Raw genomic sequence first — 25,178 nt, 5'->3', positions numbered from 1 at the left:
TCACCGTCTCCAAGGGCAGTGGGAACAGAAAGAGTCCTGTTTCACAGAATGGTATGGCAGGGGATGGCACCATTGGAAGGTTGGCCCTGGGAGTAGCCATTGCCACTGATGAGGTTGGACTGTGCACTCCAGTCCACCAAGAGGTTGGGTTTTCATGAGGTAGAGAGATAGTACGAGCAAGACACTGAAGTAGGAGGGTAGACTCTGGTGGCTGCTGACTGATGGTGGAGGGTGCCGGCGAGCTTTAACCACAGTGCCCTCCAATCCCAGAGGTCCTGCCTGTTAGGTTGTGACATTACATAGATGTGCCCTGACCCATCTCACAAATTGGACATCAGTGGATTTAATTAAGATCAATTAGGCATCCCTCCTTTGTTCAGACACAATGCCTTATTTGTTTGAAGAGAGGGAAGTTCTATATGACTTGAAAGCTTCCTGCTTCTTCATCTGCTCCTTTCCTCATGAAGAATGAAATGCCATTTGGAATAATGCAAAGAATACATAATCGGCCAGCAGGCAGGACTACATACTTTTTCTGTGTGCATTTTCTTAGAGACCTTTGACTCAACAGGGACCTACCATCTCAGTGATGCGACTCCTGAATTTCCCCTGGGGTCCAGCCTTAGGTGAGGCTTCGACCCTGTCATCCCCAACATGTACTAGCTTCGTGAGCCTATCCTTTCACCTGTTCCCAGGATGGCAGGTGACTGGCTCAGGAGGAAATCCACAAATGATTCTGGCAGGAGGAGGCTTCGGCCAATTGACATAAGCCAAGCAAGGTGGTTAAGGGGTGGGGGGTGGGGGGGGAAGTTGCATGGTCAAACAGCACAATTGTATTCGGAAATTAGGGCATCTCATGCCTGTATTTGAGACCTTATCTGTGCAGAATGAACCGTGCCATGAAGCAATGTGTGACTGTGACTTATTCCATGCAGCACAACTGCTGGTATTTCATAAGGTCCCTCCCTTGTGTCTGCCACCCTCTCACCCCTGCACCTTTTTGGGTTGTGTTTTGTCAGTCTTTGTGACCAGGGCTTGTTACTTCTCCAGGTGTGCCTCCTACCTCAGCCTCCCTATTCTTGGGTCTGCTAGTGCACACCACCATGCCCAGACAGCAGGATTTGTTCTCCAGACCAGAATCCCAGTCAAGGCTGTGGAAAGTTTCCAACACTCTGTTATTGTGGCTCTTCTCGGCCTCACTGGTGACTTGGTAGTGATTGTTAAACTCTAAAATCAAGCTACCTTTAGATCTTGTTTGTTTTGAGACAAGGTCCATACTGTCAGGCTAGCTTTAAATTCACTGGGTTAAGAATGGCCTTGAACTGGTGCCTCTTTGTTCTTTACCACAGTGTGTGTGTGTGTGTGTGTGTGTGTGTGTGTGTGTGTGTGTGTGTGTGTGTGTACATATATGAATATATACCATGTGAGTACCCAAGGAAGCCAGAAGAGGGCATCAGGTCCCAGGGAGCTGGAGTCACACATGACTTTGCACAATCACATAGGCACCAGGAACTTAACCCAGGTTCTCTGCAAGAGCAGCAACAACTCTTAGCAACAGAACCATCTTTCCACCTCTCTTTCTATCCTTAAACCATCTTCTGGTTGTTTTATATAGGGCTGTAACTATAAGCAGATAGTGTCTATAGATTAATGTCAGCTAGGCCATGTTTTTTCCAGCTTTCTCTTTGTCTGGGAGAAATATGTAGACCCTGAAGAATGGAAATGACTTACCCAAAGCCACAGTATTTATTCATGACCATATGAGGGATAGGATCCAGACTCACTGAGGCCTCCTTGGATTATAACAGCTTTGCCTGCCTCCTCCTTTGCCTGTTGGACTGAGAACTCTCAGGAAACTTCATGAGCCTTCAAAGACTGGTTTCAGGAATCCAAGGTTGCCTATGAGAATATACCCCTCAGATTCCCTTCCCATGTTCCTGTTTCTGAAGGAATCCTCTCTCTTCAGCCTCTGCTTCCTTCCCTCACTCTCAGAGCAGGCCTTCTAACTTTTCTGTCTAAAACAGATAGACTCTTAGACTTTGCTAGGCCGCTCTTAAAGGTAGGGTGTTAAGTGTCTGTGTGCGTGTGATCGCTGACTATTAAGGAAAGAAAGGCGAGCTGTCAGGAGCTTCTGGGCTGCAGAAAATGCTTTCCATGTAGTGGTTTCCTTGCCACGACATGTGGAAGGCAATTATCTTTGGAGGGGATTCCGAGGCCCTGTGTGGGCTTCCCCGGTGTAAGATTTATTGTCGGCCGGACTGGGTGTCCTTTCTAAGAGCATTTACTCGGCATCTAAAGCGCTGTCAGGAGTATGACTTCTGAATGCTTTGGAGGTTGCAACTGCTAAGCTTCTTCTTCCCATCCCCGAGTTATATTTTTGAAATGCTGTGCAGGGATTTGTACAAGCTGCACTCTTCCCATGGACACCAACAGGGTCGTACTGTTAAACCTCAGCACACCACTGTGGAAATTTAACCCCAAAAAGCCAGAGCCCTGCAAGTGCTGGGTAGCTGAATGGGGCCTTAGGTACAGCAGCTTCTCTTTGGAGAACACCTCTGTAGCTACTGACTCAAAAAAGTTAAGCTGGGTTTTTGGTTTTGTTTGTTTTTTTTTCCACTTACAGACAGGCAAAAGCAGGTCCCTACTCCATTTATGGGTCTTCCAAATGCCAGAAGAAAACTTGAACTTGACTCAGCTAAATATACTAGATCATGAAACCTCAGGGACTATTGAAACGGGAACAGTGGCCCATTACTGCTAAGAAGGTGTTTTATTGGAAATGAGCTGACATATTCTCCCTGGAGATTAAGCAAGAAAAGGCAGGGTGCCCAGCAGCCATGCAGGTTGCTCTCCTAGGCAAGCTAAAATATAAAACTTGCACTGCTGAGCCATGAACCATGAGCCAGCAGGCAGTAGAAGAGACGGGTGCAGGTTCAACCATTTAAAGCACCACACTTCGTTGTTGGTACCCCTGTCCCACCTCCTCTACTTTGCTTCAGCCTCCTACTCTCTGTATTTCAGACCCTTACACATCTCCCTGCCTGGCTCTTGAAAGTTGTCTTCAGAATAAATTGAGATAGATGAAATTTCCTAATCCTGGCAGGCTTACCAGCAGAGGGCAGGCGTAAAGAAGGTTTTGACACAAGGGTGTGTCAACTCAGGGTCAGAGGAGGGTGGCATGGCACAGGAGGAGGATTCCCTGAGCTTTGTTCCCAGGGCAAGATGGGACCTGCCTCCCCTGCCTCTTCGCCTGCCTGTGGCACACTCACACCACAGACCTTCTGAAAAGCTGGCTCCACTAAAGGTGGTCAGTGGCTTCATCTGGCATCAGCGAGTTTCTACGTAATTAAACCTTAAAAAAATTTTTAAAAGACTGTCATTTCCCCTAAGAGCCATCGTTTCATTTCTCTTCAGTGCCCTCTTGTTGTGACGCTTCCTGCCCAGGGTTAACATGCAGATGAGCCGTAGGTGCTTGTCCCTACATCTGTCACTAGGAGGGGCATGATGATGCCACTTGGTGCTGATGAACTTGACTACCCCTCCCCCATCTGAAGCATAAAGCCCATGGGAAGGGGGATTTTCTTCTGCCCTAACACGTGTATGATTTTGAGAATTTTACACACATCTATGTAATCTGTTATAACCCCATGGCAGAAGCAACACACTAATAAATTTCACATCATACTGAAGCAAGAGATTATAGTTTTATCATAAACAAGAGAGGGTAATTTATTAGTCAGTTAGATGCAGGGCTTGGAGAGATTGTAGCTGTTTCCTTTGGATGGTTTTGTTTACCTTGGTGTTTGAGGAATGCCTTCACATGTATCATGAAGGGTATTTCTTTTTATCTCTTTTTCTTTTGAGACAGTGTCTCGGTGAAGAATTTTTAAACTTTTTAAATTCATTTTGGTAACTGTTTTCTGCAGCGCACACACCCACTATAAGCTCCCTGAATGTTGACATGCCATGCCGTGTATGCATATATAAATTACTCCCTGATATGGGCATTATAAAGTGTTGCAATCAGGGAAGATGTGAATGGCAATTTGGAGACTGTGATAAAGAGAAATTTAACCTCCACTGCAACAGAGACTTTTCCCTTGGCCAAACTAATAGGCTCAGATGAGAAACAACATAATTAGTTTCACTGTCAGCATAGAGGTAACAGCGACACAAACAGTATCGATAGGCAGGCTCCCTGCTCTAGCTCCCTGCAGATGGATGATGTATTAATTTATATTTTTAAGTAAAAGCACTGCTTAAATCAAGACAGAAACGGGGTTCCTTAGAGACACATGTCCAAATCTCAGGAAAGGGACATAGCGGTTGCAATTTAGTAACTAATTGGCTGGCCCGGCTGCTGGTCTTTGGAGGAATACTATAGGGGAGTTCCTTCTGAAGAAGCAATCCATCAGACATGGTGCTGACTGGAGAAGGACCTGAAATCTCTGTCCCCTGGCTTCAGTAAAAGAAACACTTGATAGATTTTTTTAAAAATTCTGTCATAATATTCTGGCTACTCTACTAAATTAGTTGGAAAGGGCAGGGGATATTGATGCAAGCATTGTTTGGAAGAAGACCATGAACTTGCATTAGATTTTGGCCTCTCGGACACAGTTCGTTTTTGGATCCATCCTGGTGTCCTTTAGTTGTATGCAAGCAGCTCTGGGCAAGCAGATGCTGAGAAGCACGTGGGCCAAGGCCCCGTGACCGTATCTACCTCTCTGCTGTGGCACCATTCATCAACATGTCGAATAGTGTCATGAGAGGGTGCTCCCTCTGCCTCCTCCTCTAATGCGTCTTGTCTCCAGTCCCCACTCAGAATAGGCAGTGAAGCCTTTCACTTTTCTTCTGTGTTGAAGGCTGGGCGGCTCTGCAAAAGCAAACAGAATACCCAGCTCAAGTCCTAGGTGTATTATTTGGTGGTTAGAGTTTGGTATGGGATCATAGTAATCTGTTCTTAAATGCACAGCCAGCTGCACAATGGACTCATTTAGCAACTGACAGGTTTCTTAATATGTGGTGTTTGAACAAGACTGTGTCTGTTGTGGGTGTTAGGATGTGGGCATCAAAAATATTTTTAAGTACAGTATTTATTGTTTCCTTCACTCTTCCTTAAACATCAGCCACCCTCACCCCTACCTCAGGTATCCGGTTTGTGTAATCATCAAACGCGCCCCCCCCCCCGCCCTCCCCACCCTTTTTCGATTACCCAGTGTCTGCTTTGCTTTATAGAGCTGTGTCGTGAGGCATGCTTGAGTCACAGGGAAACAAAACCACTCTGCCTTTCTGGGTTTTTGTTTATTTGTTTTTGTTTTTCTGTTTTGAGACAAATTGTCATGGAGCCCAAGCTGGCCTGGAACTTGTTACATAGTTGAAAATAACCGTGAACTCTTGACTCTACCTCCCAAGTACTGCTATTACAGACATGTTGATCACCAAAGCCTGGCTCCCAGTTTGCGTTACTAAAACTCAGTTTCTTCCTCCAAAAACTAGGATGGCAATTTCCATTGAAGTTACAAATGCATCAGGCCCTGGGACTGAGTAACTGAAGCTCATGCCCCCACAATAATAATCTTATTTTTTTTTTTTTTTTTTTGAGCTGGGGACCGAACCCAGGGCCTTGTGCTTCCTAGGCAAACGCTCTACCACTGAGCCAAATCCCCAACCCCATAATCTTATTTTTTTTCCTTTTTTTTTTTTTTTTTGGCTTTGTCTTTTTTGTCCCAGCTTTCCAAAACAACCTCACATTGGAGGTAATTAAAAATGGCAGTAACTATGATTCTCTGTTCCTGGAAGGTTTGATATTTTTATATTTTCCTCAAGGCATAGAATGTAGCAACTCTCCCTGAATGCCAGTCTCAGGGTCAAAACCCTTTTGAGGCCACCCTAGGATTCCCAGAATTAGCCCAGTTGTCCCAGGCTCAATGAGAAACACAGGTTTCTCATTGGTGGTGGAATTCCTTCCCAGCACTAGCCTCCTAGTCACTGCGCCATCTATCTGTTTGGAGAGGGCGGACTGGGCTCCAGGTGGCCACCAGGCTGTCTGCTAAGCCATTTCCCTCTGTCTGGTCTAGAATCCTCTTTTCCAGTCCATCAGCCCTTCCACACACAGCTTCCCCAAGGGACCTTCCCAGCGCTCTCGGTGCTCCCTCCTGCTCTGCAGTCCCATGGTGCTCCCAGCCACCACTGTGCAATTTAGCACTTGTGTTACCATGAGCATTGCGTCAGTCCTTAATTATGCCGCGTAAGACTGGCCTCCACAGCTGGGTCCTAAGCGTCTGTAATGTTGTTGTTTGCCTGTTTGTTTATTCTTTGTTTGGAAGCTCCTGGAGACTCTTAACTGATAAACACTGACCTTTGTGGAGGAAGCCCTACTTGTCAAAGCATGCATGAGTTTTATGGGTGCCTCCTGCAGATCTTAGGCTGGAGGAAACACGTCATTTATTTCAAGCTCACCTCAGCTTTGTTCACACTCGTTAACTCTCAAATTAATTAAAAAAATTTTTTTAAATCACTGTGTGTTTCAAAATGGCTGTTTCTACTTTTTGAGGGGTGTTGGTTTGGGGAAAAACTTACTCTATTTTCATTTCCTGCTTTGGGGCTTCTGCCTACCCTTCTGGAAAGAAACACCCTGTTTCTTTAAAACTCAAGAATTCTACTGATGGAGGGGTTAGGGTGTTCAGGCAGATTCAAGGTCCTTCTCGAACCCTGGTCCTCAAAAGCCACCCTGATTCTTTATTGAATATTCATGAAAGGGTGGGGTGGCATTTATATGACCTGGAAAAAACAAAGACCATTAAAAAATTTGTTATCTGACACAAAACACTTCGGGGTGAAGAGTGGTGTGTGCTGAACCCATTTAACACCTGAATAGATGGGGAAGGCAAGGGGTGCTCTTGCATTTTCCTGTCAGATTCCTGGGGCGGGGTGGGGAAGGGATGTCTATCTCTGGCTGACCTCACTGAAGTCCAGGCGATTTCTTGATTAGAAATGTATCAATGTGCTTTCTGGTTTATAGCAACCTACATTTAATGCATCTCAAATTGAAAAGAACTTTTAAGTAAAAGTCTTGGAATGTACTGGGTTATACTTTGTTGCTTTTTAAAATTGTTTTTATTGATAAATGAATAATCATTGATTCCACTAGTCTGTTTCCTGATTATTTTCAAGAAAATAATAATTTTCAATAAAAATTTGTGGGTTGGTTTTGTTGTTTTGTTTTGTTGTTTTTTTTAAATACACAAACCAGAAAGTTTTTTTAAGTTTAGAAATAGCATAATTGAGAAGTGATTTCCGAAGCTGCTGATACCTTGTATAGGCTAATCTGCCACTTAAATCCTGACACTAGAGCCAACAAAGTTTAGCATTATTGGTAACTTTAAAAGGGGGAAAAAACTGCCCTTCGGCTCTTGCTCTCAGCATCTAAGCAGTGAGTTGTTTCTAACCGAGGTCATCTCAAAGTGCCTGTTGAGAGGCGCTTTTGTTGTGGCTGATGTTGCATAAATAAGAAAGGAATTTCAAGAATTATTTCTTAGCAAACGTGTGGCAGCTGTCGTTCTAGAGGGGAAGTAGCGAAGAGGCACGTTGCGTGGTGAATTATTTGGAGCTCCATGTGGGGTTCCTTCCCTGCGTCAACAGGCATACTTTGTGAGGTGGCCTCTGGATCCGCAAGGGTGGCAGGGAGATGAAGGCTGGGCCCCACCACCGACGTGAAGTGAAAGTTCTCCACCGAGGCGGGTTTTCGAGGAAAGGCACAGCCTGGCGCCCCGCAAGCCTGTCTTTGGGCCGGTTCGGTAGCTCGGAGCAGCTGAGTCTGTAGGCTTGCTTGGCGGAGGGCGCATGGGGGGCCCTCCTGCTCCGCGTCCCGGAAGGTTAGCATAACTCTTTGTCAGTTTCGAAGAGGAAACAAACAAGCCCTTTCCCCAAAGCCGGCTGGGCAGCGGGGCCCAGGGCACAGAGAGAGAAGGGGGTGGGGGGAAAAGGAGATGCGCGCCCCGGCGCGGTGCCCGGCTCCGGCCCAGACGTCAGCCCGAGAGGGGTCACCGGGTTAACAGCAATTAAAGAGGAGTTGCTGGGGAGACAAAAGGCGGGCGGCGGGGCCGAGCGTCGGTTTCACCTGCCGCGCGCGGAGGGGGCCGGGGCGCGGGGCGCGGGCGGAGCCCATTGTGTGGGGCGCAGCGGCGGCGCGGGGTGTTTAGAGGCGGGTTGTGATTGGTGGAGCAAGGCGGGGCGGGTGGGCGCGGCGCGGCGCGGCAGCCCGCGAGCCCGAGCGCCCCTTGCGCGTGCAGTCCGCCTGCACCGAGGCCGCCGGACCCAGCCCGGCCCCGCGCGGGCGCCCCGAGCCGGCTGCGCGCGCCTGGCGGCTACATGGAGAGTGTCAGGTTGGTCCCGGTCCTCCTCCGTCTTTGCCCGCTTCGCTTCCTCCTCCTCGTCTTCGTCCTCCTCCTCCTCTCCCCCAACCCATCCCATCATCCCGGGCTCTGCACTGCCAGCTTCCCGGGGTTCCGGGGACCTCGGCAGGGAAGGCTGGGGTGCCCCGCAGCCTTCAACTTGACTCTCAGGTTCGCCGGCACTAGCCCGGGCGCTGTTGATCAACTTGGAGTGGAGTTGCGCTCTGGAAGTAGAGGCGGAGAGGAACAGGAGGGTGGGAAGCCAGGCCTGTGGGTCCTGGACACAGATCTCCCTTGCTCTCTGTTGCGCTCTCTTGTCTCTTTTTTAAAACTGTTCCTGCGTGGAGTTGGGAGTTGGAGGAAGTCCTGCGTGTATTTCTCTTTTCCTCTGCATCTTTCCCCGATGTTGGCATTTCATTTTCCGCTGGTGTGGCCTTCACGCAGCCACTTTGGTAAAGCCCTTTTGGCTATTCCTTGGTGCCATCCCTCCACACCACTGGTGTGTCTGTGTGTGTGTGTGTGTGTGTGTGTGTGTGTGTGTGTGTGTGTGTGTGTGTGGCGGGGGGCACATCCATCTGGGGTATGTGATTCCTGTCACTCCTAGAGTGTGTGTGAAATAGAAGAGAAGCCTTCAGTCTCAGTGGAACCAGTGTGGCGGTTTCTTTTGCTTCTGGTAGTTTGTTTCTGTCTGTCCAGGCGCCTTTGCAGCTTAGCTGTTGATATTAAAGGAGTTCGCACCCACGGTAAGGAGGAAGGGAAAGGAAGGAGAGAGCCCAGCACCTCGGCAGGCAGGCAGGCAGGTTGTGCCGTGCACTCCGGCAGGTTGGAGATCTGCATCCACTGTGGCTTTACTTGGCTGCGTTCATAAAGTAGTAAGCAAGGTTTGGGGTTTGAAAGGGCAGGAGCCTGAAGGCTTGTCACCATGAACTCTCATCTGAACTGGCCCTAAGTGTATCTTACTCAACTATCAGAACCGAGATGGTCAGTGCAAACGGGACTTTTTTTCCCCCCTTCCAGAATGGGATGGGAAGCAGAGGACCTTTAGGAAGAGGCTGGTAGTTTGAGAGCACAGCACATGTAGTGTCTTCCTCCCTGGGGTTAACTCCTTCAAGGCCTTCCGGTTACAACTAAAATGTCTGATAATTGTTTTATGCTCGTCCACACAGACCAAATGTTCTAATCAAGCCCATTTAAAAATGCAAATCACCTCATTTCCATAGATTCCAACATTCTGAAAGTGACACATTTGGGGGAAAATAAGGCTGATAACAGGAAATGTGAATCATACTATCAGTGACTAATCTGCCTAAGGAAAAAAAAAAGCTTACATGTGTTTTATCATTAGGAAGTTAGGGTAAAAAGACGATTTCATTTTTTTTTCCAGTTCAAGATGCAAGTGGCTTCTTTAGTTCCGAGGTGGTCCTTTTTGCTTTGTTTGTTTGTTTGTTTGTTTGTGAGATTTCCATGAAGATATATATGTGCAGTTTAAGGAGGTGTATGCGGTAAAGTGTTTTAAAGTCGCCTGTTAGTGTTAGAGTCGTCAGTCACAATCAGCTTGAGATTCCACATCAGGGTCTGATGTTGCACTGTTGCTATTGCTGCTTATGAGAATAGCAGGATATCGTGGATATTTCGGACTCATCACTCAGGAAAGCAAATCGAGATGAGCAATTTTTGCAGACAATTTTGGGGGAGGGGGAGGAGGAAAGCCTCTATATTTTATGTGGTTCTTTGTAGCTGCCTGACACATTTAAGTGAAAAGTGTGTAAAAATGAAACCGAAATACAGACTGCCTGCCCAGACACTAGCTGCCAGTGTCACTGGGATGTGATAGAACTCTGTAGGCTGACACTTGATAATCAAAGTTGATTTATTGTTCATTAGTACTGCATTAGCCCTTTCAGGCAAGACAGTTATTTGTGTAGTAGCCGTCAAGAGTAAAACTGCAAGCACCTGTCATTTTGAAGGCATGACATAAGCAACCAAACATCAAAACGATGCAAATTAAAATTGCATTTGACTATGTTAAACACCACTCAGCCGCCCCCCCCACCCCCTCCCCAACCCCGCTAAGGTAAATTAGCACAGGCCAATTCTAGTGTAGAAGAAATCAAAATGTATCAAAGACACTTGTTTTCCAACCCTAGGGACTCCTTACAGAATGCTAGGAGAGGACTTTCTGTTTGCCAGTTCGCCTGAAAAAACTACCTTTCCTCCCCAAATCTGCCTTGCAGCTTGTTTAACAGAAAGTTGACCATTTAAAGGAATAGGAAGCAGGGCCTGCCAGTGATTTAATCCAAGTAATGGATAGACGGTAGGCTTTTGTGTTGTGCTTTTTAATAAACACATTTCATCAGATGAAACTTTGGAGTTTGGGGTTGCTTATATGAAAATTGATGACATCATAGCTGGGCTATGATAATGTCGGATAATAATGTCAACGGCATTTTCTGCAGCATGTCTCACTCCGGGTTTTTTTTTTTCTCCCCCCACTTCCCTCCCTTCCAGGCAAACAATAGAAAACAACCCAAGTGTCAGAAGAAAATAAAATTAGTGAACTTTTCGTCTGCAGCCATAGAAACGTGGATTAACTCATATTTTTTCAGGGATGAAATGGCAGCATGGTACATGAAGCCATATAGAGTATTGTCTTCTCTGAATTTTCATTTGACAGGGATTTTAGAGGCTGTGATCTTAATTAAATCTCCACCAGCTAAAGCATTGCATCTAAAGGCATGCACTGTTGTGTAACGTTGCTTAGTTGGTAAACTGTAAGTCATCAGAAAGCTTATGATAGGAATACTTGATTTGGAAAAAAAATTTTTTTTTTTGTTTGCAGTTAAACGTACCTTAAAAACAAACCCTCTCCATCACAGCCTTACATTTGCACATTGTCAGGACCTGTCACTTGAAAGATAAACTCCTTTATGACACTGACCAGTTCTGCAACTTTTCAGCTTAGCCTCCACACAATGGCAAGAGACAGGGAAATTAAAATCTAGATGAATTAAAAGCAATCAGAGTCCAGCTTTGTCGTGGCTAACGTGGCGGGGGTGACGTTTGAATTACTGTGTCTCTGTGACGATCAGGAGGGAATGTGGTGGCCAGATTCTCAGCTCATACTAAAAAAAATTGAGTACAGTTTGTATTGGCAAAAAAAGGAAGCTTAGAGAAACTCATTTTATTATGTGGTTTCGCCGTGGATGAATATCACTAAGGGGAACTTTGAAACGACACTCAGAGTAACCGGGGAAACAGCGATCAGTGAGAAGCCCCTTGGGGTAGTTCCTTGTGATTTACAGTCAAGGAAAAACCGTAGCAACAGTTGACCAGAAAAGGTTAGAGTGACTAAAGGCATACACTGTGTGTCTCTGTGTGTTGCGTGTTGAGCTCTGCACTCAGTAACAAGGAGCTACAATCATCAAATAGCCTTGCTAAACGTCTTGGTCTTTATAATATCCAGTGCGTGTTTACCTTTATAGTCTTTAAAACAGATGTTTTTATCTGCTTGCATCCTTTTGTTTCAGGATGTGCCTTGGTGGAAGCTCCTTACATATAGAAATCATTCTGCATGGGTCCTTGTCCTAAGAGTTCATAGAAGGCTTGCATTTGTGTTGCCTGGTGAGATGTCCAGCTGTACTCTAGGGTTAGAATCAGGGCAAGAAGTCCATAACTTAATGCTTACCTGCAGCGGTGTATTGGCAGAGTCTTGACCCTGTAAGCTAAAACTGTGGTTTGGTGTGAGTTTTGTTTTCTTTTTGGTGGGGACAGCATGGCATTCCTTGAAAACTGTCTTTGAGTCATTCCAGAGTGCCTGTCTTCTGCATTCAGTGGCCCCCTGCCCCCAATAGAACACAGAAAACTCAGGTCCTCCATTGCTGATCATCTATCTGTACAACATGGGGCCTTGGGTTACTGGACAAAGCTAACCTGGGCCTCTCCTTTTAGGTGATAAGAAGGGAGACCCTTTTCTGAGTCCTTCCTCCAACCTGGCAGTTGTTTGGGGAGGAAATTAATTTAGAGTGAAAGAAGAATTCTCAAGCCCCTGCATGAGGGCCTCGTGCTCACATTGGGTTAAAGCAACTGCTCAGTGGAAGTGTAGGCTAGCTGTGCCGGTGAGCTGCTCACTGCTGGTCAGAGTACCGCGCTATCATGTTTTAATTCTTAAGCTTTATCTTGCCCTCAAATCTGAAACATCATTGTTCAAATAACTGAGAACAAGGTAAATCAACAACATCAAAAAGGTCAGCCTCTGTGATTTCTCAGGGGCTTGTTATTTTGTACTTCCCAATTCTATTTGATGTCTTGACAAAACAAGATGACACAGGGGAGAATACATTAAAATTTGATTTTTTTTTTCATCTAACCTGTTACAGTTGTGGCAGCTTAATTTCTTTCTTTTACTTTTTTCTTTCTTTTCTTCTTTCTTTTTTCTTTTTTTCTTTCTCGTTCCTGAAGATAGCTTTTTGTTCAGTTCCTAATTGTCACACCACTTCATGAGGCCTTCACCGGTCCCCTCATTTGAGCTGATATTACAAGGCCTTTTTTTTTTTTTTTTAATTGTATTTTGACCCTTCACATGTAGGAAGCTTCCGGTTGGGTTTTTTGTCTTTATTAGAAATAAATCAATGAAGGGAGAAATTGTCAAAGAAGCAACTGATGTTTTTCCTCATTAGAATCTCATTTGCACCCCTTAGCTTAACTGTGATGTATCAGGTGAAGGTGTTGGTGTTATGCGTGAGAAACTGCATAAGTAATTCTTGAAAAGGTAGAAGGAAAATGGGAGTGCCTTGGTAAATCCGTATTCAACTTTGGAGTAATCTAATTTGGGCCGGCCTATCTATCTATCTATCTATCTATCTATCTATCTATCTATCTATCTATCTATCCTTAGTCTCTCTCACATTTTTTGGGCTAGTATCTTTGAAGTAAGGAGACCAATCCATTTAATTGTTAGTTTTGAAAAAAAATCTTTTCTAGGGGGAAGGTAAACATTTAATTTTTCCCCATGTAACAGTAACCCATGATTTAAAACTATCTACAGATTTTCCTTGCTTGCTTTAATGGTACACATTTCTCAACAGGGTGGACGCAGTTGCTCTCTATTTCATTGTTTGTGATAATGTTTCAGTTTAAGAGACCTTAACTTAGCTAAAGTCTCTTCCCTGTCCCTTCAAGAGTTTAAAAGATTTGTGGGTCAAATCTTTTCTAAGGAACTTTCTGGACTAGTCTCCCCCACCTCCCTCCCGTTGTTCTCAGCCTTTAAAAATGATTTTGTTGTTTTGGTTAATATGAAGTGTCAGTGTATTTTACTCACTCACTCTAAATAGTTTTCCAGCCCACCTTGGGGAAAAGAAGATTGAGGAGGGAAAGGGAAAGCATTTTTCTCGATTTTAAATAGTAATAATGGTAATAACAACAACAACAACAACAATAAATAAATAAGTAATAGTGGTTTTGAGGTTGAAGAGATTAGTTCTTAGCAAGTGATTATTTTCATGTGCAGCTCTCATTGTCTCCTGTATTTAACAATTGCTAATGGGAGAAGCGATTTAATTTATGTAAACTTTACATTTTTATGCAAATGAAGCTGATATTTATTAGAGCTAAAACAATTAGGGTGGTACTTAGTGGCAAAGCCTTGCTTGCCTGGGAAAGGGTAGAGAAGCACAGTGCAGCTTTCAGCCACTCCCTGCACTGTAGACAAATAGAAAATTTACCATTTGTCTTTAAAGACCAAAAGAGCTCAGCTCTGCAAGACGTAGCTTCTTGGGGTTGCTAACCTAAAGTAACTCCTGACTGGCAGGCGAGTATTAGCCTTAACAATTCTTGCAAAAGGAAGATAGCCTCTCTTTGATAGAATGTAATAAACAAAATGATAAAAAATGAAATGCTAATTGCATTTTAAAGAGGCCTTTTTTTTTGCTAAAATTTTAATAGGTGGCTGCATTGTTGCTGAGAGAACAGTGAGCTGATGAGCGAGTGCTTAGATGATTTTTACATTAATATAATAACCATTACCTGCCTTAATGCTTTGCACAGTATTATGGTAAAATAGCTAAGTCTAAAAGAGTTACACAAAGAGCAGCATTCCACAATGAAAGAGAATTGTACTTTCCACATGAATACTATGCCTTGTTTCTTTCTTTCTTTCTTTCTTTCTTTTTTCTTTTAAGACAGAAATATTATGTCAGAAATACATTTTCCCCATTTTGTGATACAGACCTTGCACGGTGCTTGATCTGAGTTCAGCTGGTTTTGTTTGCTTGTTTTGTTGTTTTTCAACTTTATTTTATTTTATTTTTTAGTGACACAGAATAGAATTTCCCTGCCCTTTGGTGTCTGCTGATCGATTGTATCTATTAGCTCTTAATTCTGAAACCTGGCCTATTATTTTCCCAGGTGCTTACTGGTACACATACAAGTTAACTTCCTTATGATCCTAGAAAATTGGGCATAATTCCTTTTTTTTTTTCTTAAAATAGAGCCTTTTTTTTATTTGTTTGTTTGCTTTTGTTTTGACATTCTAGACCCTTCTAATTTAGTTTGTTTTTCTCTCATTATGTGGCTGACTGGGTGACATGGCCTAACCACATCGGCTGCCACCCAAGCTCCAAGTGTGGAAGGCAAGTGAGTTTCTGGGGCCGTCCATCCATGTGGCTCATGATTAGAGGTTGGAAAATAGTTCCCAAATAATTCTTTGAAAATAATTTAGTGGAATTACTGTGGTAGACAGTACATGAAAACAGTGTTTCCTTTTGACCAGCCCTGTTACCTGATTTGTACACACAATAATTAGGAGAGGATGTGAGTGGACAAAGTCTATGTGTGTTTATGCTGGCCAGTGTTTACTTGCAGTTAACTTCGGTGTAAAGGAAAGGGAGAGAAAGAAATGATAGCATGTTATTGTCAGTATTTATATTGTGTCATCTTGCCTCCCACCCAATTCCTTCAATTGTCTCCTAGATTAGAACCAAGTATTGTTTCTAGGAGGGTGGGTTTTTTTTCTTAATTGTTTGTTTGTTTGCTTTTGAAATCTTAACACCCCTCCTCACCATTCCCCATCCCCCACCCACCCCCCACCCCCAAGTAAGAGAAAACAGAAAGCAGAGTGCATTGTTTGATAGTCTGCAAACATTCCAGCGGTAGAGAGGAGGGGAAGACCAATGCCAGCTTTGCTTGAGCCGTTACCAGCAGTCACTGGTGCTCAAGATGCTTCTCTAGTTGCTGGTATTAAGCGGCAGCAGGCCCGTACTAGCCACGCTCAGATGGCCAAGCACAGCTGTATTTCTGCCATTCAGGCGGGTTTGCGTGCACCTGGGTGGGCCACGCCCCACTGCTATCAGTCAGCATTAGATCCTGCACTGGTTTTACTTTCTTTCTTTTTCTTTCTTTCTTTCTTTCTTTTTTTTTTTAATTCATGCTGTCCCCTGGAAGCGCAAATAAAGAGTGTTAACTGTGGGTGTGCATGTGTCTTTAAGTTGAGTTTTCCAATGCTTTAAATGTCTGCCAGAAGTTTTATTCGAATTTCTGATCCCTGAAGGCAGCTAGACAGAATCATGCTAGGTCTTCATAAACTGCCTCCTGTGATTCATTGTGAGTTCATACAGCTCCACACAGCTATAATACAGGGATATTTTTTTTCTTTGCCTTATATTTAAATTATCTTCTGAGGAAAAAAATCAAGAAATTAGCTTCAATTCCCGGATATGGCCCAAGCCCTTGTTAGCTACATGAGGCATCAGAAATGACTTTTAACTCCAGGAGGGTAAGGTGGGTTGTCAGGGAGTTGGGGGTTGTGGGGGGGGGCGTAGTTTAGTTTTTGTGGGACACTTCCAATGAGGGCCCTATAAATATTAGACAGCTGTAGTTTAAAAACTCACATGACTGTTTTAAATACTATTGATTTAAACCACTGGCTAGATTTTATGAATCAAAGTGTAATTCCTAAGCTTTGGCCATATTTCTCAATGCTAAACCACTCTCTCTCGTGCGCCTTTAGCTGCTCTCCAGACATTCAACACGGGATTAAATGATAGCAGTTACAGTGATCAATAGGTGAGGGCTGCGACAATCACTCTTGCTGTTAATGACCTCAGTAGTAATGGGTAATAAAGTGTGGGCTGTAATAGCCCCTCGCTGGTACTGCATGCCCTCTGATTCCTAGTATGAGTAGGCACTGGGTACATGAGAAAGCTGGACACTGGGAATTAGGGAGTGTATATATAGGCCATAATTCTCGAGTAGTTACAACCTTAAACTGTGCTCCTCCCCCCCCTCTTGTTTCTGTTCCATTCAGATACTTTTCTGAAACCTTGCTATATAGCCTCTTGTCCTAATAATATGTTGGAGCAGAAGCTTGAAGGGGGTGGAGGGGCAGCTAAAATGTGTTCTACTGCATTTGTAAATGAAGCTCCCTTGCCTACTTTGGTGGCTGGGAGCTAACTGGTGTGAGACCGTGGTTTCAGATGGTAAAAGCCAAGTTCAAGCTATCAGGATATAATGGCCCACTTCTGATTACTCAGAAACCGCTTCACTCGGAGGAAGGGTTACTCAGGCTTCTTGTGCCTGTCCCTGGCTGGGCTGCGCCTGCTGCTTGAAGCGTTTTATTACTCATCAGACCCTCCATCAAAGTGTCCAAAGGGAACAAGCAGGGGAGAGTCAAGTTCATTCTACTGTTCTGCAGCTCGACTGCCAACAATGAAGAAGTAACTGTGGGAAAAGGAGCTGGAAACCATTGGCTCTCTGCGAGGATTTAAAAATTACCCGCACCTGTCAGTCTTCCCCTGGTCACCCTTTTTTTTTTTTTTTTATTGACAGTCAAGGGGCTGTGGTGTTTCTCATTTAAAAAAAAAAATACTATTTTTTTTTACCATGCCTAAAAATAAAAGGCTTTAAAAAATATGATAAAAAAGTACCCAGTAAAATGAACACATTACCTACAGTTGTTTAAATCACCTTTATTTAGGGGTAATGTATACACTGTAGGACACACTCTTTATCCGGTTGAAAGGGATGCAATATTCATACATCTATGTAGCCCCTATAGTGTGTCCATCAACCCTTCCCCCCAACCTACCTGTGCCACTTTCTAGCACAGGGGTTTCGGATCTCTTTTAAAAACGATGATGAGGTGGTTGTTTCTGTACTGTTTCCCTGCCATGGTTCTCTTAGGCTTGTGATCAGCACCAGTTCAGATTTTACACCACCCTGTTCCTGTCTGTTTTCCTGTCCATTGCCATTAGACGTTTGGCTCACGAGTATTTGTGTTGTACGTCATCCAAGAAATGCAGAGAGAGAAAGAAATCCCAAACATGGCTCCTTTGTTTGCTTCAGCAAGCCTCCTGTATGGCTCTGAGACTCTCAAGGAAGAGTAAACTTCTATTGTGAGATGTTGGCTTCAGGGGCTCCGAAGATAGCAGTTGGCACCCGGTGCACATTTAAAAATTCAGAAAGTTTCTTCTGGATGAAGACAAAGTCGACTAATTGGAATTAATGCGTAGATGGTTAGATGTTTTCATAATGTCTTCTTGGCGTTTGCCCTAGACTGTACACAAGTTCAGTGTTCCAATCATTGGTGGTATTTCATGCTGCGAATTATCTTTTTAAAAGGATAATTTATCCATTCATATACATCTGTCCCTTTTTGCATATAAAAATATTCAGACATGCCCATCTGTTTTAAATTACAGTGTAACTACATCTACACTTAAAAGACCACTGCAATAGGAAGAATTCATGGATGACCTCCCTGGGTTGGGTTAATGACATTTTCGGAGTGTTCTAGCTTGTGTTTTCTAAACATGTGAAACGTGCACACGAACCGCCCCAGATGCCCTGCAACATACAACACACCACCACAACAGGGGAGAAGGCTCACTGTATGTGAGTCTGACCTTCAGGAACCATTTTTAGTTCATCAAAATTAGTGATGCTGAGAAATCGGGACATCAGTGCATAATGAGTGTGAAATTAGGAATGAGAGCTCGCTATGCAAATGACAGGGCAAGTCATGTGAAAAAGTCAAGATAAACTGCATATTAAGACATTATGTTACATAAAATTAACACTCCGTTTCTCTCTTTTGCTTACTGTTCCCCCAAAAGATTTTTTTTTAATCTTTTATCTTCTGATCAGCTATTGTCTGCAGGATTTTTTTTTTTAAGTGGTGCACAGGCAAAGTGCAAAACATGTTATTACCTTTTATTGTAATACACGAGATGACAGCAGAGCCTTTCTAACAATATATATCCCTTACAGCTTCTAGCTTCTTGCTGGTATATTTGCTTAAAAACGGAAGAAAAGTAAAATGCTTAAATATTACTCTTAGGAGACATTTGGCTCTTGTCTTTTATTGCATGTATGTGATTTTCCTTTCTTTTTATTTTCTTATCTTTTTATGGGGTGGGGCATGATTTTTTTTTCTTTTGGAGTACAGGGACTGACAAAATGGTTCTCATGTAGCCTGAAAATTAAACACAAGCGCGGTGATTATTTTGAATAGCTAAATTACATTCTAGAAAGCTCGCAGAATCCGTAGCGTTGTCATTAGGTATCCGCTTGAATACAATTTGTGTAACCTTGGCCAAGACAGCCTGTCATTTTAATGTCAGTGTTTTATCTGAACAAGACATCATCCTTTCAGATACAGTATGCAGGTTCCTTGCAGAGATGCCCGTGCAGAAACGTGTTAACAGTTGCAAATACGAAATGCTATCAAGTTCATCACTGTAGCTGTTTGTCACTGAAATGTCATGGAAAGCGGCTTTTACCGGTATCACATGTAATAGGAAAGAATTGAGACATCTGTATGCTGGGGGAATAAGGCAGGGTAAAAGGCATCCCGGGAAGGTCTGTGGTTTCAGTTCAGAAGGTATGTCCAAGGTTCTGCCACCAGCAGGGCTAAGCATCCTTGATCCTGAAAATCACTGTCCACAAGTGAAGTGGACCGTGCCCGCCGTGACTACAAAGCTGCTGGTTCTCCTTAACATCCTCCCTAAAACAAAAAATAAAGTGTGGGTTAACTTCTTGACAGCTCATTTTGACTAGAGATCTGACGTTAAAGAGAACAAGGATGGATCTGTCCTTAATCCTGCTAACATTTGTTAAGGTGTGCTCTCTACTCTGCTTGTAAGGTTGGCCAGAACCCATCCTGGCTGCAAGGTTTTCTTTCACATTTCTTGACTCACCCAGCATCTGTGATGCCCTGAGTTCGATACCCAGCGACAATATCAGAATACAATTGATAATGTTAATTGCACAAGGGTTTGCATAGGATCTGAGCTTGTATCTCTTTGCCATGCGTACATGGGAAATTATGTTCAAGTCAGTTCTTGAAGAAGACTGAACCTGTGAGGCTGTGCGTATGTGGCTTCCTCACTTCCTATTGACACTTCATTAATGTTCTAGGTTCCCGTGTCAGTGGCTATGATGACACCTCAGGTTATCACTCCTCAACAAATGCAGCAGATCCTCCAGCAGCAAGTGCTGAGCCCACAGCAGCTCCAGGTTCTCCTCCAGCAACAGCAGGCCCTCATGCTTCAACAGGTAATTGTCTTCCTCCTGCCCGCCCTACAGAACCCAGACCCCCACAACGTGATCCAGTTCCCCTCCACCCATCCAGTTGCTTTCCCTGTTGAAGAATGAATATGGCAGGCCAAGCAGGACAGAATCCCCATCCAGCCCCCTATTTTGGGTGATAAGTGTGGCGTCTGTGCCCCTGAAGGACTGGAATGATGTCACATGTTCAGGACTCCAGTCTGGAGACTGCCCCATGGACCGAGATGAGGGCTGTAATAGGACTTAGTAGAAAAAGATCTTTCAAGCTTAGAGGGCTTTTCAGTCTTTTATTTGGTAAGCCAAGAGGCTTCCAGATGGCATGAACCAAAGCAGCGTGAGGTACACACATTGGAGGCAAGTTTATACAGCCAGCTCTCCAAGTCCCTATTTCAACCCCAAAGCTTACCTTTAAAGATGTGCCCCCCCGCCCCCCCCCCCGTGGAAAGAAGAGATGTCCCCCCCCCCCCCCCCCCCCCGTGGAAAGAAGCATTTTGGAGTTCATTGATTTCAGGGCAGAGTTTACTTTTTCCACTCATGCTGATGTTCGGATAAACTTGTGGCTATCCTTGTTTGTCAGGGACATAAGACTCAGACTCAAGAAGTGACCTAAACCCGACAGACAGACGCTACAGGGATAGACGTTACTACCATATAACAATGAGGATAGGACTTGGAAGGATGTCCCCAACACTGTTGAAGCATCCAAGTGTGGGGCCCTCCTCGCCACACTTCCCATAGCTTAGGAAACCTGAGCCAGAGACTGACCAGACCCTGCAAGGCCATCAAAGGTCATCCCTGGCTTTATTTTAATTAATTTGTGTAGAAAATGGTATGTTTTTCTTCATCAGTTCATTTTTGAGATTACTTCTCAGACCTTAACGCCAAGAAGAGTCAGAGTGCGTTCGATTTATTGTCGGGTTTCAAAGTAAAAGGTCAGGCCATTCCAGATAAAAGGATACTATTTTTCATATCACGGTTTGTGCGTGGCACGGAAGGGGACGGTGGGTCGCGGTCTTCCGTTACTTACCGTCCCCTCCTCTCTCTCTTGTAGCAGCAGCTTCAAGAATTTTACAAGAAACAACAGGAACAGTTGCAGCTTCAACTCCTCCAACAGCAACATGCTGGAAAACAGCCGAAAGAGGTATGGATGATGCCTATTTTACTTTCAGACCACAGATCTCCGGGGACTATCTAGTGGCTATTAAACTGTCATTCATCTTTTAAATAATTGCCCGACTCAGCTGACTCGATCGGTTCTCAGCTTTCAGACGGAGAGTTATTGTCCTGTTTGTGCTAAGGTCTCCGGATTCCTTACTTTACATTAGCCACTTCAGTGTCCCTCTGTGTGGGGACAGCACCCTGAGCAGTGTGTTCTGGGCTCCATTTGACCCAGCTGAGGACCAGCATACAGCTGGGGTGGGGAGGGACAGCATTGAAAGAGGATGCACACGTACTGCTTCTCACCATTTGATTGTCGGTCGGTTTGTTTGCTTGCGTTACCAACTCAAGCGTTTGGGCAGGTGGCGATGGCCCTCTGCCTCGGCCAGCTACCTTCTTGTGAGGTTAGATGGGCAATGGAGGCATTTAGAACATGATTAAACACCGCTATCTTCATTTCACCTCACGCATGTTGAGCGTGTCCTAGTCGCCTGATGCGTGTACACAAGTTAAGTTAGGGGACTCATCTGCACTTAGCCGAGCAAAACAAAACAGCAGCAAACCCCCTGTCCCCGACTCCTCTGTGTACCAGTTCCCTGTAGTGTTTATAATGTATTGCATTTGGCTGCTCTGCCCATGTACCTATGCACCATGGGATGTCCCCAGGGGTTCCCACCTCGCCTTCTGCATGTCACCATGAGTCTGAGGGTGCTGTCACTTCTGAGAGCCCTTTGAGTGCCACTGTGCCTAGGTAGGAGGCTATCCTCCCAGCCCTCCACATTTTCACAGTGGTCCAGAGCTTTGGCTTAAGGATCTCTCCCTTGTAACCACCAAATACGTAGTTCCAGGATAGCATCCTGCCCTCTTTCCTTGGCTTCTCTGGCAGCCCTGCACAGCCACTTTTGCTCTGTGGAGGGAGTCTTGCCAGGTGACTGCCTCCACATCCCTGTCCCTCACCGGAGGATGGATGCTGGTTTTACACATGGGAGTCACCCAGGTTTCTCTCCCTATGCCGGCTCCTCCCTTCACACAAATTGGGTATGCTTTCTATGCTCTGCCAAGTCTCCCCACCCGGGAGTCCTGTTTAGCAGGCTGCTTGTAAACCCCCTGCGGAGCAGGGGCAGTTTTGGGGTAAAGGGGAGGAGGCATATTAATGAAAATGCTGACACAACCTTAAGGACCGTGGCTCGCTACCGGGCGCTACTCTAATAAAAAAGGGAGCAGATTAAAAAGTGTCTAAAATGTAAATCTAAAGGACTAACAGTAATTAAAATGGAAATGGCACGGGGAGGGAAGGCATGTAATTGTGAGATATCACCCTGCAGAAGGCTCTCAGCTTTGTTTTCTTGGCTGTTTTTCTAATTCAGCCGGGCTTACTCATCAGTGGCAGTTCAATGTGCCTTAATGACTCTGGGATTGCAGGCATCACTCCGGACAAAGAAATGATTATTGTGCGGTCAAAAGAAGTTCAAAGACAAGGAGGGAATTTCAGTTTTTCCCCTTAGAGATCCACATTCAAGAGCATATAAATTAAGCCAAATGTTAAAAACCACAGTCTGAAAGCTGACTTCAAAGTCACAACTCTCTAATTAATGAACTGCGAGCTTCAGTTTGGACAAGTTGGGGTTTGATGCGCCCATAAATCAACATGACAGGCCTGTTTCACAGTCTCAGACAGTGCTTGTCACTGAGTCACATCAGATGTAAACACAGCAGAAAAAAGAAGGGCTATGAAGGAGGTGCAATTGATCAACAGAATTGGTAAAAACCCACTTTTGAAGCACATTATGCATGATCACAGGAAATGGTTACAGCCTCAAGAGGTTTCCCCGTCTGCTGTTGCTTTTTTGAATCAGATTTCTCACAGCCTTCAAAAGGGAGAAGAAGAATTATGGAGTTTCTCCCCCGTGGCTTGCAGGCAATAACCCCCTGTTGTTATTTTGTGCTTCTTTCTTTTCAAAGGCGTCAAAATTTAGTTTTTTAAAGATCTTTAACTCTCCATTTGAAGACACACTAAAAAGGGGCCGCCTCGGCCACTCTTATCAGTTACCAGGGGCTGCGTTCTTCCTTCCCATCGCCACTGATGATTAACCTCTTATTTGGTCTTGTAGACAGAGTTTGGAAAGCACATCCGCGTGCTGGGAAGACAGGAAAGTTCAGAGGAGCTCTGAGGGCTCCAGAAAGACATGGAGCGGGGAAGTTCGCCAGCAGAAGAGTTCCCCAAGTGCTGTTGTCAGGAAGGGGAAACAAACATAATATACCGGCATCTGAGTTTGAGCAGAGAGTGATGGCGAACTGAGCATGTTGTGTCCGTGGGCAAAGAGAGGAGCATCTTAGTGGGTTTTTGTTGTTGTTGTTTTGTTTTGTTTTGTTTTTGCTTTTTGTTTTTTTTATCCCATCTTGAGGACACTGGGCTTGCTGTGGTCCACGGTTTGGTGACCCCGGGGATATGTGACCTTAACGTACCTAGAGGAAGGCAGACAAGTGGAGTCAGAAGAGTGCCCTTGGGTTTCACTATGTGTTCACAGTGCCCTGGACTGTTACACTAGTAGGTGGGAGATCCTGCTTTTCTGAGATGTCAAGGGCTCCTGTCCCCAAATCATCATGCAGCTGATGGTCCTTCTGTGCTGTACTGAAAGAGTCAGTTGGTGGCAGCTGTGTGGTATGGCCTGGTGGTGATAATTTTGACAAGGTTTGAACATAGACATCTGCAGATGGAGCAAGCATCTTACTCTTTTGCCTTTTGCCGAATAAGCTGTGATTAGGGACTCAGTGTTTTCTGTAGTCAGGTACCTCCTCTCCTGTCTTCCCCCATTTTTTGGTTATGTCTGGCTCCATCACCAGAGCACAGTGCATTTGTGATTTTTTTTTCCTTAAAGTTGTATATGCTTCCTCCCTGGGAAGTTCAACATCACACTGAACCAGACCCAAGATGCTCCTTTGGAGTTAGGGTTTTGCTGATGGTGTCAGAGGTGTACCCAGGTACACTATGGAAGGGACAGCTCCTGGATCCTGGACTGGGGCAGTTGGAGAAGTAGATGGCAGAATTCATTTTAAAATGAAGCAGGGCGTGTGTGTATGTGTGGGGGGGGTGCCATCCTGTATGATGAGGTGGCAGAGTTGATTGTTTTAAAAGGGCCGTTTGTCCTGGGCAGTTATGACAGTTTATGTTAGGCAGTAGGGAGTAGCCAAAGAAAGGAAAACAGACCTTTGACTGCAGCTCTAGGGAGGGGACCCGAAACGAAAGGTTTATCAGAGCATTTGAGCATTTTAACACTGACTGCTGACCTGTCGGGGACTGTGTGGAGACCTTTTTTGTATGCATTCAACTGTGAGAGGTAAACAAACGGACTCGTATCCTGTGTTTGGTAACTGGGTGGGGAGCACAGTTTGGCAACCAGTGTTGCTTTTAAATTCTTCTTTGGACAATGGGCCTTGTATACTTTTATATCCTGGCTTTTCAAATGCGGACAGCTTTCATGGGCACTTTCCTAGGGATGGCCACAGACAACAGCAAACGGTATCAGTCATTTTATATAAATACACAGTTTTTAAACATTCACTTACAGTAAGGCAGGAAGCACACTCCCCGGCCTCCATCCCCCCTTTATATTTGACCTCAACAGTGGCTAATTCCCCAGACCTTGACTGTGTCAGTGTCCCCCTTCTTTAATGTCACGAGTTAATATCTGTTGAAGAAGTGAAAAAATCCTTTTGACACAAATATAACTATCACTGGGTTTCACATTAATGTGGTAACTTGGGAAGGGGTAAGAACAATTGGATCATTTTCTGCATGCTGTTCTTAAAATGAAAGTACTGGCTTTTCATTTAAATTTATTTAAATTTTTGTTGTCAGTGGTATAGAATTTGTTTTTTTTTTTGTTTTTTTTTTTTTTTTTTGGAGTGAAACTCAATTAACTTTCTCAGTGGCGTGGCAGTAAGTCTGAAATTGGTTACTAATATGAGGATGATGGCTTCCCCCCCCTTTTTTTTTTCCTGTAAAATAAACTACACAGAGGCCAAAAGGAAACCACCATTTTTCTCTTCCTTTGAACTTTCCATCAG

General features: G+C 44.5%; 1 protein-coding gene across 51 annotated transcripts in view; it reads left to right on the top strand.

Annotated features, from left to right (window-relative positions):
- Positions 1 to 25,178, top strand: part of Foxp1 (forkhead box P1) — a 595,264-nt gene that overhangs the window by 484,546 nt on the left and 85,540 nt on the right. For 21 of the 51 annotated variants that reach the window (XM_087656771.1, XM_087656759.1, XM_087656764.1 and 18 more), the window contains 2 exon segments: positions 19,803 to 19,940; positions 21,004 to 21,093. In XM_087656771.1, the coding sequence (XP_087512897.1) occupies positions 19,803 to 19,940; positions 21,004 to 21,093 (228 nt within the window). 51 annotated transcript variants of the gene reach the window in all.

The sequence above is a fragment of the Rattus norvegicus genome, chromosome 4 (genome assembly GCF_021556685.1).
Source record: "Rattus norvegicus strain SHRSP/BbbUtx chromosome 4, alternate assembly SHRSP_T2T, whole genome shotgun sequence".
NCBI classification, from domain to species: domain Eukaryota; kingdom Metazoa; phylum Chordata; class Mammalia; order Rodentia; family Muridae; genus Rattus; species Rattus norvegicus.
Note: the sequence above shows the minus strand (reverse complement) of the source record. Positions and strands in the feature narration are given on the sequence as shown.